This window comes from Lepidochelys kempii, chromosome 27 (assembly GCF_965140265.1).
Source record: "Lepidochelys kempii isolate rLepKem1 chromosome 27, rLepKem1.hap2, whole genome shotgun sequence".
NCBI lineage: Eukaryota > Metazoa > Chordata > Testudines > Cheloniidae > Lepidochelys > Lepidochelys kempii.
In genome coordinates this window covers 16,523,626-16,538,153 of record NC_133282.1, presented here as the reverse complement: position 1 = coordinate 16,538,153, position 14,528 = coordinate 16,523,626, and the positions used below count along the sequence as shown (strand labels likewise).

At 59.6% G+C, this 14,528-nt stretch overlaps 1 protein-coding gene across 3 annotated transcripts in view; it reads left to right on the top strand.

Moving 5' to 3' along the window:
- Window positions 1-11,412: 11,412 nt before the first annotated feature.
- The window catches only part of MED24 (mediator complex subunit 24), a 35,152-nt gene continuing 32,036 nt past the window's right edge, over window positions 11,413-14,528 (top strand). For 2 of the 3 annotated variants that reach the window (XM_073326424.1, XM_073326427.1), the window contains exons 1-2: window positions 12,242-12,326; window positions 12,917-13,055. In XM_073326424.1, the coding sequence (XP_073182525.1) occupies window positions 12,926-13,055 (130 nt within the window). In that variant the 5' untranslated portion in view covers window positions 12,242-12,326; window positions 12,917-12,925. Of the gene's footprint in view, window positions 11,515-12,241; window positions 12,327-12,916; window positions 13,056-13,670; window positions 13,711-14,528 lie in introns of those variants that run through there. The other variant, XM_073326426.1, reaches the window with a different exon arrangement.

The window sequence follows — 14,528 nt, the reverse complement described above, 5'->3', positions numbered from 1 at the left end:
TCCCAGCCACCTCTGGGAGCCTGGACTCCCGAGTTCTGTTCCCTGCTCTTGGGAGGTCGCGTCCCCCATTCGGTGCCTCAGTTTCCCTGACTTTGCTTGGCTAACGCTGGTGACGTGGGGACCCTGAGTGGGATGATTCTGGGTGGCTCAGCAGGGGGCAGTGGCTCTTCCCTTCCCCACAGGGCCTAGGGTGCTCCCCAGGCTCAGCATGCTCTGCGCTGCGGCTCTGGCTGTGCCCAGCGATGCCCCGCCCTGGAGCACCCTGGAGGGACAGGCCGTTCCCGTGGCACTGGCAGCTGCATGGAGCTGGCTGCTTCTCTGTCCCAAAGCCACCCAGGATGTTGCACAAGGCCTGGGGGATCAGCTGCTGGGGGCTGTAGCTGCTGGGATGCAGCTGGGGGAGCCATGCCAGGAACCAGACAGTAGCTTGTGCATGGGGCAAAGGCGGGGGGAGGGGAGGGGCTGGGAGCCAGGACTCCTTTTTCCAGCTTTGCCTGATTAACTGCTCCACCTTGGGCGTGTCCCATGCCTGCTCAGTGCCTCAGTTTCCCCGTTTGTGAAACGGGCTGTAAAATGGCAGGTGACCCATGCCACCGACAAGAGGCTGGCTTTGCCCCTGTTACTAATGGGGACACTGAGGCATGGGGCAGGGCGGGCCTTGCCTAAGGGCCCATGATAACCAGGGGCAGGACCTGGGGAGTGGGAGGGGGAGTGATAGCCCGGCTTCCTGCTGGGAACTCATCCTGGGAAGGAAACGGTTCACACCCAATAAACTCCAGCCCTGGGGAGTCGCACTGGTGGGAACCGCAGCCAGCCCCCCTCACCCCCTGCCCCCAGCCATCTGTCCAGAGCCTGCAGCTCCCCACCCCGGCCCCCAGGCCAGGGATGAGAGAAACAATATGGGCCACTGAATGGGGGGTCTCAGGGAGACAGCCCCAGGAAGGGGGTAGTGGTTGTGGGGGAAGGGCTGGGAGCCAGGACTCCTGGGTTCTATCTTCAGCTCTGGGAGGGCAGTGGGCCTGTGGTGGTGACCCTTAGCAGTTTGTGCTGTGAGCTCTGGCTCCCCACCCGAGCAGGGATCCAGGCCCCCATTGCGCTGCACACAGACACATGGGGGGCTCTGTCTCCTTCAGCTGCTTGGGGCAGCTCTGCCAGGCCTGGCACCAGGGACTGAGGGGAATGGCCCAGAGCTCCCGTCACCCGGGGCTGGATTTGAACCAGCCACCTGGGGGGGCAAAGGGCTCGCTCGCCCATCGCTCTTCTCCAGCATGGCGGAGGCCTGATCCCGGGGTCCCTGGACAGCGCCCCTGACCCCAGGGCTGGCCCTTGTCCCTGCCCCGGGCTGCTCCCAGCATCTGCCTCCCCTTGGTGCCGGGTGGGGAGGGCCATTAACCCCTGCGGTGCTGGGGGATCCCACTGGCTCCAGCTCCCCACGGGACTGGTTTCCCCATGTCTGCAGGAGGATGAGAACGTCCGGAGCCCTGCCCTGCCTGGGCCGTGGGAGCCCAGCGCCGCCTGCCAGGGGGGCTGGACACAGCTGGTCCAGGGCTTCCTGCCAAGGCTGGTCCCAGGAGGGGGACGTTGGCTGAGAATCCGACGGGCTCCCCGAAGCAAGAATTCCTCCCCCCAGATGCCGCAGCTCCGTTCCCAGCTGCGGGGGGAGGGGCCTCATTCTTAAAAAGGGAACCGGCCGCTAACCCCCCTCTCCCAACCCACTGGGAACTGTTCTGGCCCCCTTTGCCCCTGCCCCTCAATCCCGAACTGCAGCCCCTCCAATTCCTTCTCCGTGCTGTGGCCGGCCCCTCCCAGGGGTTTGTGTGTCCCCCGTGTGGCTCAGAGACATGCCCCCCAACACACCCCTTGTCACCTGGCAGGTGCAGGTGTCGGCAGGACCCCAGCAGGGCAGCGTGTCCCCAGGGCCGGGGGGGGCGGGGGGCAGAGGAGGCAGCCTGCTCCTGCAGGAACATCCTGAGCGTGATCGGTTGTGGCAGCCTGGACAGTGTGCAGAAAATGTGGGCACAGCAGGCTGCGAGCCGTGGCCAGGCTGGGAACAGAGCAGCCCAGAGAGCTCAGATTGCAGTGCCCTGCCCGAGAAACGGACCCTGGGCACCCAGGAGCTCTTTGCCCAGCCAGGCCACCGGCTGCCCGTGCCCCCTGGTGCCGGCCAGGCTGTGGGAGGGCAGCTGCCCTCTGCAGCTTGCTATCTCCCTGCACCTGCAATCCATGGGCTCCAGCAGCCTCGCCCCGCCCAGCTTCATTCACCCCCAGGGTCCCCACCCCGCTGCGGACAGACCTGGTCTGCCGTGGTGCCGCCTATGTGGCCCCCCTGCCCCTGACGTCCCATCCCAGACGCATTGGGGGCCGGGCCCGGGTCGCTCTCTAGAGCATTTGGACAGGGCTGCCTTCTGCTTGCCACCACCCCAAGCTGGATTCGAACCAGCGCCCCACCGACAGGGAAGAACAAGTGTCCCATTACAGATCCCCCCGCCCCCAGCCTGCAGCTGTCAGACGTGCCGAGGGCCCCGTGCGTAGCCCTGGTCACAGGAAATCTGTCCTTATTAATACCCACCAGCCCCTCCCCACCTCCGGCCCCACCCGCGCTCCTCCAGCGCCGGCTGCCCTCTCCAGGAGTCACTTCCACAAGCCGGCAAGGCCCTGCCCAAATCCCCTTAATCCCGGCTCCATAATAGGGGGATTTGTGGCTCCCTGCTTGGCGGGGCCAGGATGAATAATTAACGCTGGGAATTAAGTGGCCTTTGTTATTTCTCATCAGTGCGATTGCCGGAGCGGACGTTCCCTTGGCTGGCAAAGCTCCCGGCGCCTCCCTGCCCCTGTACCTGGGCTGGGATTTGGTTCCTGGCGGGCAGGCGGAGGATCTAGGCATGGCATGATACTGGCTGGAACCTCAGGGAGTTAGTCCGAGGTGGAGGGGCCTGGCGGGCTGCCCCCGGCCCAGGCTGCTTTCCCAGGCACTGCTCATTGCATCCAGGCTTGGTCCTGCCCAGCCCAAAGCCCGACACTCCTGCCCCTAGCATGGGGCAGGGCTGAGCCCAGATCCTCTCAGAACCCCAGAGGCAGGGTTTGTGTTTCCCCGGGGGTGGGCAGCAGAGGGGAAAAAGGCCCCATGGGGGGCCCAGGACCAGAGTGCAGGAGGCAGGGACCCAATGGGGCCTGTGTGGCCAGGCCTGCAGGGAGGGTGGGGAGAGGGAACTGGAGCCTGGCCCCACGGCTTGCACACCACAACGCTTGGAGAGATGCTCCCACCCCATCCCCTCCAGGCAAGGAGCAAAGCAGGCCTTGAAACCAGCCAATGCTCAGGCTAGAACCCACCCCCACGGGCCGACACCGCTGCTGGGGCTGGGGGCAGGTCGGGGCTGGGGGCACGTCGGGGCTGCCCAGCCTTGGCCACAGACCCCGCCAGGCAGGAGCTCTGAGGGGATCCCCACCCTGTGCAACTTCCCATCCAGTGCAGGCACCCGGCCCGAGGGAGGATGGAGCAGGTGGGGGGCAGACGTGAGCTCCGTCCCAGGTGCGTGCGGGGAGGGGGGTCTCTTGGCAGGAGGGGTCCGGCAGCCCACACAGCTCCTGTATCATCAGGACACAGCAGAGTCTCAGCCCAGCCACCTGCCCCCTCCCTACCAGAAACCCACACCGGGGGAGAAACCTGCCCCCTCCACTGCCCACGGGAGACTGGCCAAACCCCTCAGCTCCTCACTGCCTAGGGAGAGGAAGGTTCAGGGATACAGGCCTCCGGAATGCCCTGCTCCAGAACAACCCTTCCCTGGCTCTAGAAAGCACAGCTCTAGAACATCGATGTTCTAGACCAGCTCGCCCCAGCCCTTCCCGCTCTAGAACGTGCATCTGCATTAGAACAAGTGTCTGTAGGTGTACCCTGCTCCAGAATAACGATGTGCCCCTGCTCGAGAACCCTCATCTTGCTCTAGAACACGAATGGTTGCTTGTGCCCCAGAAGGGTGGGGGCAGCAGGAGACAGGGCCCTCCCCCAGTGTGGGTGCAGGTACCTCATGCCGGCGGGCCGAGATTGGCTGCCTGCTTGCAGCCCAGCGTGTGTGTTTGGGAGGGGGTGCATATGGGAAGAGCAGGGGGCTGTGGGTCGGGATTGGGGGGCACCGGCAAAGCAGTGGGGTAGGGGAGCCCAGGGCTGGCAGAGCAGGGGGCTGTGGGTCGGCACTGAGGGGCACCGGTAGGCCTGTGGCCCCCCCGGTTCCCTCCAGCGCGGCCCCGGCTCGGGGAAGTGGAGCGTGGCGTGGAATTGGGTCTCGGCGGGGTCCGCGCCTCCCCGGCAGACAGGTTCATTAGGAGACTGCTAAACGAGCTCTTTTCTCGGGGCGGGGTTGCTCTCTGCCTGTAATTAAGCCAGAGACGGCTAGCAGGGGGCTGCGGGTCGGGATTGAGGGGCATGGTTTCCGTTTCCAGAGGCCACAGCTGGGTGGGCTCACCCTGCCGGCCAGAAGAGCTGAGGAGGCGTTTTCCCCACCCGCGAAGGGTCCCAGGGAAATTCCCACCCAGAGCGACGTGTTGAACAGGAGCGGAGCCCCCCGGAAACGGACGCTGCCCCTGTGCACCCACAGCTCTCCAGCAGGATAACCTCAGTACTGCTCATTCCCCCACAGCCCAGGCTGGCAAAGGCACAGGCCTCGAGGACCGGCTCAGTGCTCCCCAGGGGCCCGTGCTGGGATGGGAGAGCAGCCAGGGAAACCCCAGGGGCAGCCGAAAGCACGGCTGGTGTTTCGATAGGGGGCGCTCTGCCCTCTGAGACAGGGCTGACCGCAGTGCCGTGCTAGGGGGCGCTATGCCGGGGGGGGTGCTGCGTCTCAGTCGGGGGGGCGCTCTGCCCTCTGAGACAGGGCTGACCCCAGTGCCGTGCTAGGGGGCGCTATGCCGGGGGGGGGTGCTGCGTCTCAGTCGGGGGGGCGCTCTGCCCTCTGAGACAGGGCTGACCGCAGTGCCGTGCTAGGGGGCGCTATGCCGGGGGGGGTGCTGCGTCTCAGTCGGGGGGGCGCTCTGCCCTCTGAGACAGGGCTGACCCCAGTGCCGTGCTAGGGGGCGCTATGCCAGGGGGGGGTGCTGGGTCTCAGTCGGGGGGGCGCTCTGCCCTCTGAGACAGGGCTGACCCCAGTGCCGTGCTAGGGGGCGCTATGCCGGGGGGGGTGCTGGGTCTCAGTCGGGGGGGCGCTCTGCCCTCTGAGACAGGGCTGACCGCAGTGCCGTGCTAGGGAATGGTATGCCGGGGGGGTCCCCCCTGGCAGGCAGGACTAGGCCCCAGCACAAGTGGGCGTAGTTTGGCAGCCCTGTCAGGAGGGCTTTGTTGGTCCTTCCTGCACTGGGAACAAAAGGTTCCAGGCCCTTTCCGGGGCCCTTCGTGTTTTCAGTGCCTCTGTCTTTGTCTCTGACGTCGATGTTGTAACAACCCAAATATTTTACCCCCGTGCTCTGCGTCCGGCCCCCAGCTGTTCGCCTGCTGACTCTGCGGAACGCGCTTGACGCTGGCCAGCTGCTCCCAAGCTGCTGACCCCGGCCTTCTCCCGCGCTTTGGGGCCCTGGATTTTTCGCAGGCTGCCAATGCTCCGGGATGCCTTCCACCCAAAGGGCTGGTGGGTCAGCCAGCAGCCGGACCGCAGCAGCCCAGACCGCCTCTCTCCTGGGTGAGACCAGAGCTGGCTCACGGGGCTGTGCCTTTCCCATCTCTGAAGGCAAGCACATCCCATCCCTGAAGCTGAGCACCGCCGGGCGGGGGCAGGGACTAAGTCTCTTCAGGACCCCTGTGCCCGGACATGGTGCTAGCGGGCACCCACCTCTGTCACTCTGACAGCATGGGTGAGTCCCCCCTGCCTCAGTTTCTCCGTCTGTAGCACCATGATATGGGGCCACCTCTGCAAAGCGCTTTGAGATCCGGAGCTGCTTCCATAAATGCAGGATCCTGAGTAACCATTCCCACTCCGCTCTCTCTCCAGCTGCCTTCAAAGCTATGAGGGGCCCGAGGGTGTGGTGGGGAAGGGGGAATCCCCTACTGGGCACCCAGGGCCCCTTTTATTCTGAAATGATTTCCCTGTTGCTTCAGCTCCTCCTGCCGTTGCCACGGCCTCTCCCCGCAGTATGGATCCCTCCTGGCATTGGGTCCCACCGCTGGCAGTGCCTGGCATATTTTGCATGGTGCCCGGGCTCAGTGAATAGGTCCGAGAGCCAGAGCAGAAGCCGTACAACAAAGGGACAAAAAGCCAGTGTCACTTGGGGTAAATGCCTGACTCTCCCTTCCCTGCCTGGCAAAGAACGTGGTGGTGGTGGGGGGAGCCCCGGGGGCACCTTATCACTGCCTCTTCTAGGTCTGGCTTGCCCAGGCTTTGGGCTCCAACCTGCTGCTGACACGGCACAGTCATGTGATCGGTCACCTTTAGCCCTGGACAGAGGACAAACGTCTTCGCCGAACTTGGCTAGAGACCCAGTTTGTGCAGATCCGTGGAACACGGGGCTGGGGTAGCAGGGGGCTGCGGGTCAGGACTGAGGGGTCCTGGTACAGCTGGGGGAGCCCAGGGCTAGGGCAGCGGGGGGTGCCGGGATAGCAGGGGGCTGCGGGTTGGGCTTGAGGGGCTCTGGGGAGATGGAGCCGCCGCACGGCAAGCAGGCTGCTGGGCCAGGAGCCCTGGCCAGTGGGGGCTGCGGATTCTGGTATGGCCAGGGGCAAGCGGATCCTTCCGGCCCAGGCGGGGCTGTCGGTGCTGTGGCACGAGCGTAGGAAGTCAAGGCTGTTTCCCGGCCTGTTGAATGGCCCCCACAGAGCCATGCTGGACAGACGCCAGCTCAGCTGACAGCTGCTGCCTCTCCGCAGAGCCCCCCTGCCCACCCCCAGCTTCGACCGCCTCTTTGGGAAGGAGCCTGGCTGAACAATAAACAAGGGCCCTGTGTGTGTGTGTGTGTGTGGCAGGGGGTATGTACAATGGACAGGGTGCCAGGGGTGGCCGGGGGGAGCCCAGCTGCTCAGCACTCTCTGCTGGCCATAGTGCAGAATCCCTTGGCTGGGAACAGCCCTGCGCTGTCTGGAAGGGGGGTAACACTGCGGATTACAGCCCCCCACCCAGGGTCTGTGTGTGTGTGTGTGTGGGCAGCGGCCACGCGGTGTCAGCTTGGGGCAGGGGCCAGGGCAGTCGCTTGTATCCCAGTGGGATCCCAGAGGTGCTCCACGCTGGCTGGGGGGAGCCAGGCCAGGGCCCTGGCATCGCGGGGCACAGCAGGGCTGGGCCCTCAGCCCCCCGGTGGGACCCAGGCTGCTCTGGCGCTTGCAGTCCTGGGCACAGGCTCAGCCGCCCGGGAGGGTAGCGCCCTCTGCTGATGGCGAGGGCAGCGCGGGCCGTGGCAGTCCCCCAGCCTTGCCGGCACGCCCCAGGTAGAGGTGAGACATCGCCACAGGCCTCCCTGCTGAGGCTGCCCAGGGCGGCCCCGCTGCGGCTGGGGATTGAGTCCCGTATTCACATCCTCCCTGCAGAAGGGCACATTCTGAGCTGGGTTATTATGGGGTTGGGGGCAGCGCGCTGAGCAGGACTCCTGGGTTCTCTCTGACTTGGCGCATGACCTCAGCGGAGTCCTCTGTGCCTCCGTTCCCCGGTGGAACATGGAGATCACAACGTTCGTCAGGTTAGCCTGTGAGCACTTGGGTCGGGGCAGTCTCTCCACCTGTGCGCTGCCCGGCTCGGCAGGGCCCTGGGTGGGGCTTGGGGTTGTCTTGTAATACAAGCAGTACGGGGAAAAGGCAAGGTTATGTGCAGTGAACAGGGCCAGGCCAGGCCGTGCCTTCAGGACGGTCAGGCCCGTTTGAGGATTCCCCTCTCCCAGCCATGTTCTGCTCCATCTTCTGTGTGTGGCCTGGGCAGGGAGAGGGGCATCCCCGGGCAGCAGACGAAGACTCTGAAGGGGAAGAGAGAAGGGTTCTGAAACCACGCGTGGGATGGTCATTATTCAAAGTCTCTGTCACCTGCTCCCTGCCTCTGGGGAAAGAAAAAGAACAACGTCTGGCATAGTCACAGGAGAGGAAAGAAAGGCGAAGAGGTGGATTGCCGCTTCCATGGGAGCAAGGAGCTTCCTAAATAGCTCAGAGGGACTCAGAACTGCCTGGGGCTAGATCTCAGAGCAGCACTGAAAGCCCTTGCATGGCCGCTCAAGGGGAATCGCTGTTAGAAGTGAAGGACCTATGACACACAGCCGAGAAGTTTGCGATTCCATCCAGCAGGGGGCACTGGTGACTCAGCCAAGCTCACCAGTTGGTTGCAGTGCTGTGCTCTGCCATGTTGCCGTTCATCCCAGACACCCAGAGCTCCACAAAGGGAGCAGTCAGTCAGCAGCGTTGTCAGAAATTGCAGGTCAGAGGAGGAGGGACTTGCCCCAGGTCACGCAGGGAGTCAGTGGCAGAGCCAAAAATAAAGCCCAGGAGTCCTGGCTGAGGGCCCACAGCTCAGTCCACTGCTTCTATGGCGAAGCTGGGAACTAGGTCAGACTCCGTTGCCTTCAGCTGTCGCTGCAGAGACAGGGTCCGAAGTGCTGAGGTCCGGCAAGTCCCGCTGGAGCCAACGTGTCAGGCACCTCTGAAAACCAGGCTGTGAACTCACGCCAGGGGGCCTTTTAGGCATAACCCAGACCTGATTCTGAGCTGGGTCCAGTCTGCATCTTGGCTTCGCCTTGACGCCGGGTGGAATTAGCTCAGCCAAGCCTGCAAACGTACCCTGTTCTGCACCCTTGAAATGCAGGATCCTCGAGGACAACTCTGGAGCGAGGGGCCAAACCCCCACACTGGCACGCCCACGGTACCAGGGCCTTGCCTGGCCCAGCCCAAAGCATATCTGCAGCAATGTAAGTGCAGATCCCTCACATGGAGCTGGCAGCTCGCTGGGTTAACGCTGCCAGGGACACAGCTCCTCCTCCAGGTTCCCTTCCAAGCCGCTGCCCAATTATCCTGGCAGATGGTGAACGGCACAGTTCTCTGTTGTGAGCGTAGGGCATGTGACTGGGAGACACTGAGTTTCGTGGGAGAGGGATCAGGTGATCTGGGCACACCAGCCAGCCACCCCGTGAGGGTGGGTGGCATTTTGTGGGGGGAAACCGATGCCAGGAAAGAGAGAGAGAGAGAGAAGAGAGAGCTGCTATCCTGGGGGGAAAGTTCCCTGTTGTTTCGGCTACCGCAAGGCCAGAGCGTTCCCCCGTGCGGCTTCCACTGCAGTAATAAGCAGGTTCTGTGGGCGCGGGCAGTCCAGCTGCACCACTGTGGAGACTGCTGGGGGCACAAGGCCATTGCGGTGCTGGGGATGGGCCCCACTGGTGAAATGCAGCTGTGGGGCTCGGGGGAAATCTGGAAGGGGCTGCAGTATTCTGGTTTGTGTGTGTGAGAGAGAAAGTATTCTGGATTGTGTGCCCCCTGCTGGATTGAATCAGAATGACACAACTGTGTGTCCTAGGCGGCGGCCCCTATCTCATTAATAACCAATGAGGAGTCTCCCCTAGCTTAAGCCCTCGGGGCATGGGCTTTGGTGCCGGAGGTCTGGGCTCCACCAGGGAATTCTGGGCGGCTGCAGTGTGCCCATCATGGGTGTGTCCAGAATCTTTGGCCTCCCTCTAGCCCCTCCCCAAGAGGTTTGTGGTTGCAGTGGATCGCCCCAGCACCACCAGTGTGAGACGGGGGGGTGATCCTCTTTCCAAAGAGTGGGAAATCGAGACGCTGCCACCTGAATCTGTGAACCCAGGAGCCCTGGCTCCTGGACCAGCCCCGGTTATTATCTATCCTGTGTATTAATGGCAACACCTCGAGGCCTGCAGTGAGACTGTGCACAGTTCCTGCCCCAATTATCTTATACTCTAGCTAGACTAGGAGTGGGGGGACCAGGCACAGAGAGGGAGCGTGTCACGCAGCAGGTCAGAGGAAGAGACACCCTCCCCCGCAGCTCTTCGCAGTCCCAATTCACTGTCCTAGTCATAGGATCATCCTGGGTCTAAGTCAACGCTCCCTCCCCAAATCACTCTGACCAGGAGCCCCAACTAAGCATTAAACAGCAAAGGGGGTGGCGATGGGGAATGAAGAATAAATCAGGTGCCCGTCAGCCCCGAAGCCAGCCTGTGCTGGGATGCGCCTGGGAGTGGGTAGCCAAGACGGTGGCTTTGATTCTGTCTTCAGCGCCAGGGTTGCCAGCTGCAGCTCCTCCTCGAACACACAGCTGCAGCTCCCAAGGAGAACATGTCCCAGCTCGAGCCTGATTGGGAGGCCCTTGGAGACAGGTCCCAGGATGCAGCATGCTGCCTTGATCTGATTGGTGAGGCCTGCGTAGACAACGGGTCCCAGCATGTGAGTCAATCTGAGACTTTGCACAAATATTTTGATTGTGTGTGTGGCAGTAGCAGAGTATTTCCATCCCAGCGTTGCCACATCCCCTCGAGACGGGGAAGGGAATGAAGATGATCCAGAACCATCTGCCAGGTCTGCCCCTTCAGATGGCCTCCCTCAGCCAGAAGGCTTGGATAGAGATGTGAGCGCCAGGTTGGAAAGAGAGCACTTTCCCCTTACTAACCTGCCAGTTGTCCCAGAGAATGAAGGAATGGTACATCTGTATTTGCACCATTCCCTACAGTAAGTGTAAAGAGGTGCAAAGGATTGGTGCAAATACTGGAGTATTCCAATGTATCTCGGAAAGGGGCTCCCAAGTGTTCCTTCTTGTGGATAGCCCTCCCCCTCATCTTCTTATTTATTATCTGTATGGCCCTAGCACCCCTCCATGGTGCTGGGCTCTGTACAGACACAGAAGAAGGAGATAATCCCTCCCCCAAAGAGCTTACAATCTAAGTATAATACAAGAGACAACAGATGGATACAGACAGGGGAGTACAAGGAAATCTCTCCTCCCATTCCCCAAGGCTTGGCCCCCACCTTCTTTCCTATCACATCCAGGGGGGATTGTCCATCACTGGCCATTTTAAAATCAAGATTGGATTTTTTTTCTAAGAGAGCTGCTCTAGGAATTATTTGGGGACGTTCTGTTCTGTTACCTGTCCTGTTCATTCCCTCTGGGGCACCTGGCACTGGCCACTGTCAGAAGATAGGACACTGGGCTAGATGGACCTTTGGTCTGACCCAGTGTTGCTGCTCTTATGTTCTCTGGCCTGCGTTACACAGATGGTCAGATTATGTATCACAATAGTCCCTTGTGGCCTTTGAATCGACAGATCTTGAAATTTGTGGTTGCTCGAGCGATTGCTTGCTTGGGGAAACTAATATGGAGGGAATTATTAAACATGTCACATGTCTTTTAACCTGGTGTAGCAGTTGGAAATGAGGGGAGCCCAGCTGACCCCAATGCCCCACGTGCCCTGCCCAGAGCTCTGCCCAATGCCAGTGCCCAGCCGGTTGCTCGGGGGCTGTGGTTTGAAAACCACTGACTGGAGAAGAGACAACTCAGACTGGGAGTGGGTGCCAGCCTTCCTGGGTGTTTGGGAAGTGCCTGGCACCTGGCGCACACTACGGTAAGAAGAGTACGGTAAATAACCGTAATTAACGATGCACGCTGAATCTTTCCCGGGGTGGGATGGGGGTGGGTCACAGCCCCTCTGGCTGCGGCGCCCACCCCCAGGGATTCAGCTCCATTTCTCCGCAAGCTGCCTGGGACCAGCACAAATGTCTGTTTATAGATTCCAGCTGGCGAAGGGGCACAAATAAATAACCCCCCCAAATAACAGTAAAAAAAAAAAATCCTTGGTTTGAGCATTGGCCTGCTAAACCCAGGGTTGTGAGTTCAATCCTTGAGGGGGCCATTTAGGGATGGGGCAAAAATTGGGGATTGGTCCTGCTTTGAGCAGGGGGTTGGACTAGATGACCTCTGAGGTCCCTTCCAACCCTGATATTCTATGATTCTATGATTGTCTATCGGCTGGAAAAGTTCACCGCCCCGCCCCACCCCACCCAGGTCAGAGGGGCGGCCCGATGTCTCTGTCTCTGGGGGAGGGATCGCTCAGTGGTTTGAGCATTGGCCTGCTAAACCCAGGGTTGTGAGTTCAATCCTTGAGGGGGCCATTTGGGATCTGGGGCAAAAATTGGGGGTTGGTTGGTCCTGTTCTGAGCAGGGGGATGGACTAGATGACCTCCTGAGGTCCCTTCCTACCCAGGTAGCCTATAATTCTAGGGCAGCCTGCTGCAAAAAACTACCCCTCCCAGCAGCCTCCGCGGCGCGCGGCGCTCTTCCAGCCAATCAGCGGAGGGCTTGTTGGTGGGTGCCAAGATGGCGGAGCCCAGGGGCTGAAGGGGGTGATGTCTGGCGGCTGGTTGCGAGGGCTGGAAGGTGAGGGAGCCCCTCCCCCCCCGTGTGTTTCTGGGTGGGGGGGTTGGGGGGGAAGAGACCCTGGGTGTGTTTCCGGGTGGGGGGCTTCTCCCTCCCCCATAAGCAAGTTAAAGGGGTGCTAATAGGAGATGGGGCTGCCCCACTGGGGGAGGTGGGGGGGGGGCTTCACTCCTCCACCTCTAGCCACAGGAGCTGCCCCCTCCCGGAGCTGGGAGCAGAACCCAGGAGTCCTGGCTCCTACTCCCCTGCTGCAAACACTTGTCCCCCAGATCTGGGAGCGGGAAGGGAACCCAGGAGTCCTGCCCCCCAGCACCCTATGCTCCCTCCCAGTGTGACTAGAACCCAGGAGCCCGTGCTCCTGCTCTAACCTATCATGGGAATAGGGCCGCAGAGTCCTGGCTCCCAGCCTCCTGGGTGAGCCAGGCTGCCCTGCCTCCTTCTGAGTAAATCTTTTATTACGGAAATAAAAGGCATGCTTAATTGATAGCGCCCCCCCTAGGGAGGTGTGTGGGTGAGCTAAATCTATGAGAGGAATGGGTGAGAAATGGTGTTGTGAACAAGCTGCTGTATCATCCGTCTCTCCCTTTCAGAACGGAAAGATGAAGGTTGTCAATCTAAAGCAGGCCATTCTCCAGGCCTGGAAAGAGCGGTGGAGTGATTACCAGTGGGCCATAAACATGAAGAAATTCTTCCCCAAAGGAGCCACCTGGGACATACTTAATTTGGCAGGTCAGGGTTTTGTTTTCTTTGGCTGCTTGGGTGCACATGTCTGTCTGTGTTATGTGTTTGGTACAGAGTGAGACAAACATATGATCCGGAAAAGCAGACTGCTGCACTTGTATTATGTTTAGTGTTGTTTCTGTGCTAGCGTGTAAACTTGCCCTACTTGTCAGGACTGAAAAACTCCCCAACAGTAAACTTTGGAATGAAGGCTCCTGCACTCGAAAGACTTATATACGAGTGGAGCCCTTCACTAGGGCTACTCGTGCTTAAAGCCAAAGATGTAAATCTTAGGATGAGTAGGGTACAAAATATGATTATTGGCTGCAATAACTAGCTGAGGTATTACTGACACTGAGAGATGCAGGATGGTTTAGTGGATAGAGCACTACATTGGGACCCAAGAGATCTGGGTTCTCTTCCCAGCTGTGTTGCTGATTTGCTTGGAGACCTTGGGCATCAGTTTCCCCACATGTACCATGGGGATTATGATCCTTATCTCCCCTGTCAAGTGCTTAAAGATCTGAGGATACAAAGTGCTGTATAAGAACTAGGTATTTCTGTTGTTATAATAATTCGGGATTATTGTTTATTAAAAAACTGAAAGCATTTTCCGACCCACAGATACCATCAGAATTTGTTTTTCTCATCCCAGTTCAAGAAGGTAGATTGACACAAATCCTGCTAAATGTTGGTACCTGCTGAGTATACGTAGGTAAAATAATTGCCAGACTTTTATGCCAATTATGGTAACATGTTAGTTTTTCCTGGCTGTGGTGTGTGTTTGAAAGCCCTGCGTAAACGAACACAAATCACTTGTTCTTGAGTTGATGTAAAGGAGAGGTTTTCAAGGGAAATATTCCCCATTCAAACCAACATGGAGAACTGGACTGAACGTCCTAATTATGCTAGATGAGGGTTGGCTCTCCCATAACCTAAGATCATATCTTCCCCACATGCGATTCCATTCATCTGGGTCCATTTTCTGTTAAGTGAGGGGTGGGGAATTCTTTGTTTCACTTGTGAGATCCCATTTCTGTTCCTTTCAAAAGTTCTTTATTGGTGCATTAACATAGGGTTTACAGAATTTACCAGACACCTACTGGCCAGAGGAGTAAGGTCCCAGGGATGAGCGTGAAAAGTGCAGCTCAAACCTGCTGGGTAGAAGGAGGGTACTATAATGCTATGCCTGGACATTGCTTGAGAGTATGATTTTTGTAATCTCACCCTCTGGCTAGAGGGTAATTGCTAAATTTTGAAGCCTCACCTTGCCTGCTGGGATGGAAAAGAGTTCCGCTCTGCTTCTTTCTTCCTTTGCTTGCCCTTCAATTGCAAGCCTACTGTAAAGTGAGGTATCTCCTACTCTATCCAACCCCATCTCCTCAGCTGCTGCAGAGGGTGTATTCTTCTGCTACAGTCGCTGTCCCTTGTGAGTAGCTCCATTTTCTGCTTCTGCTGTTAGCCATCTTGGGCAGCAGAAGA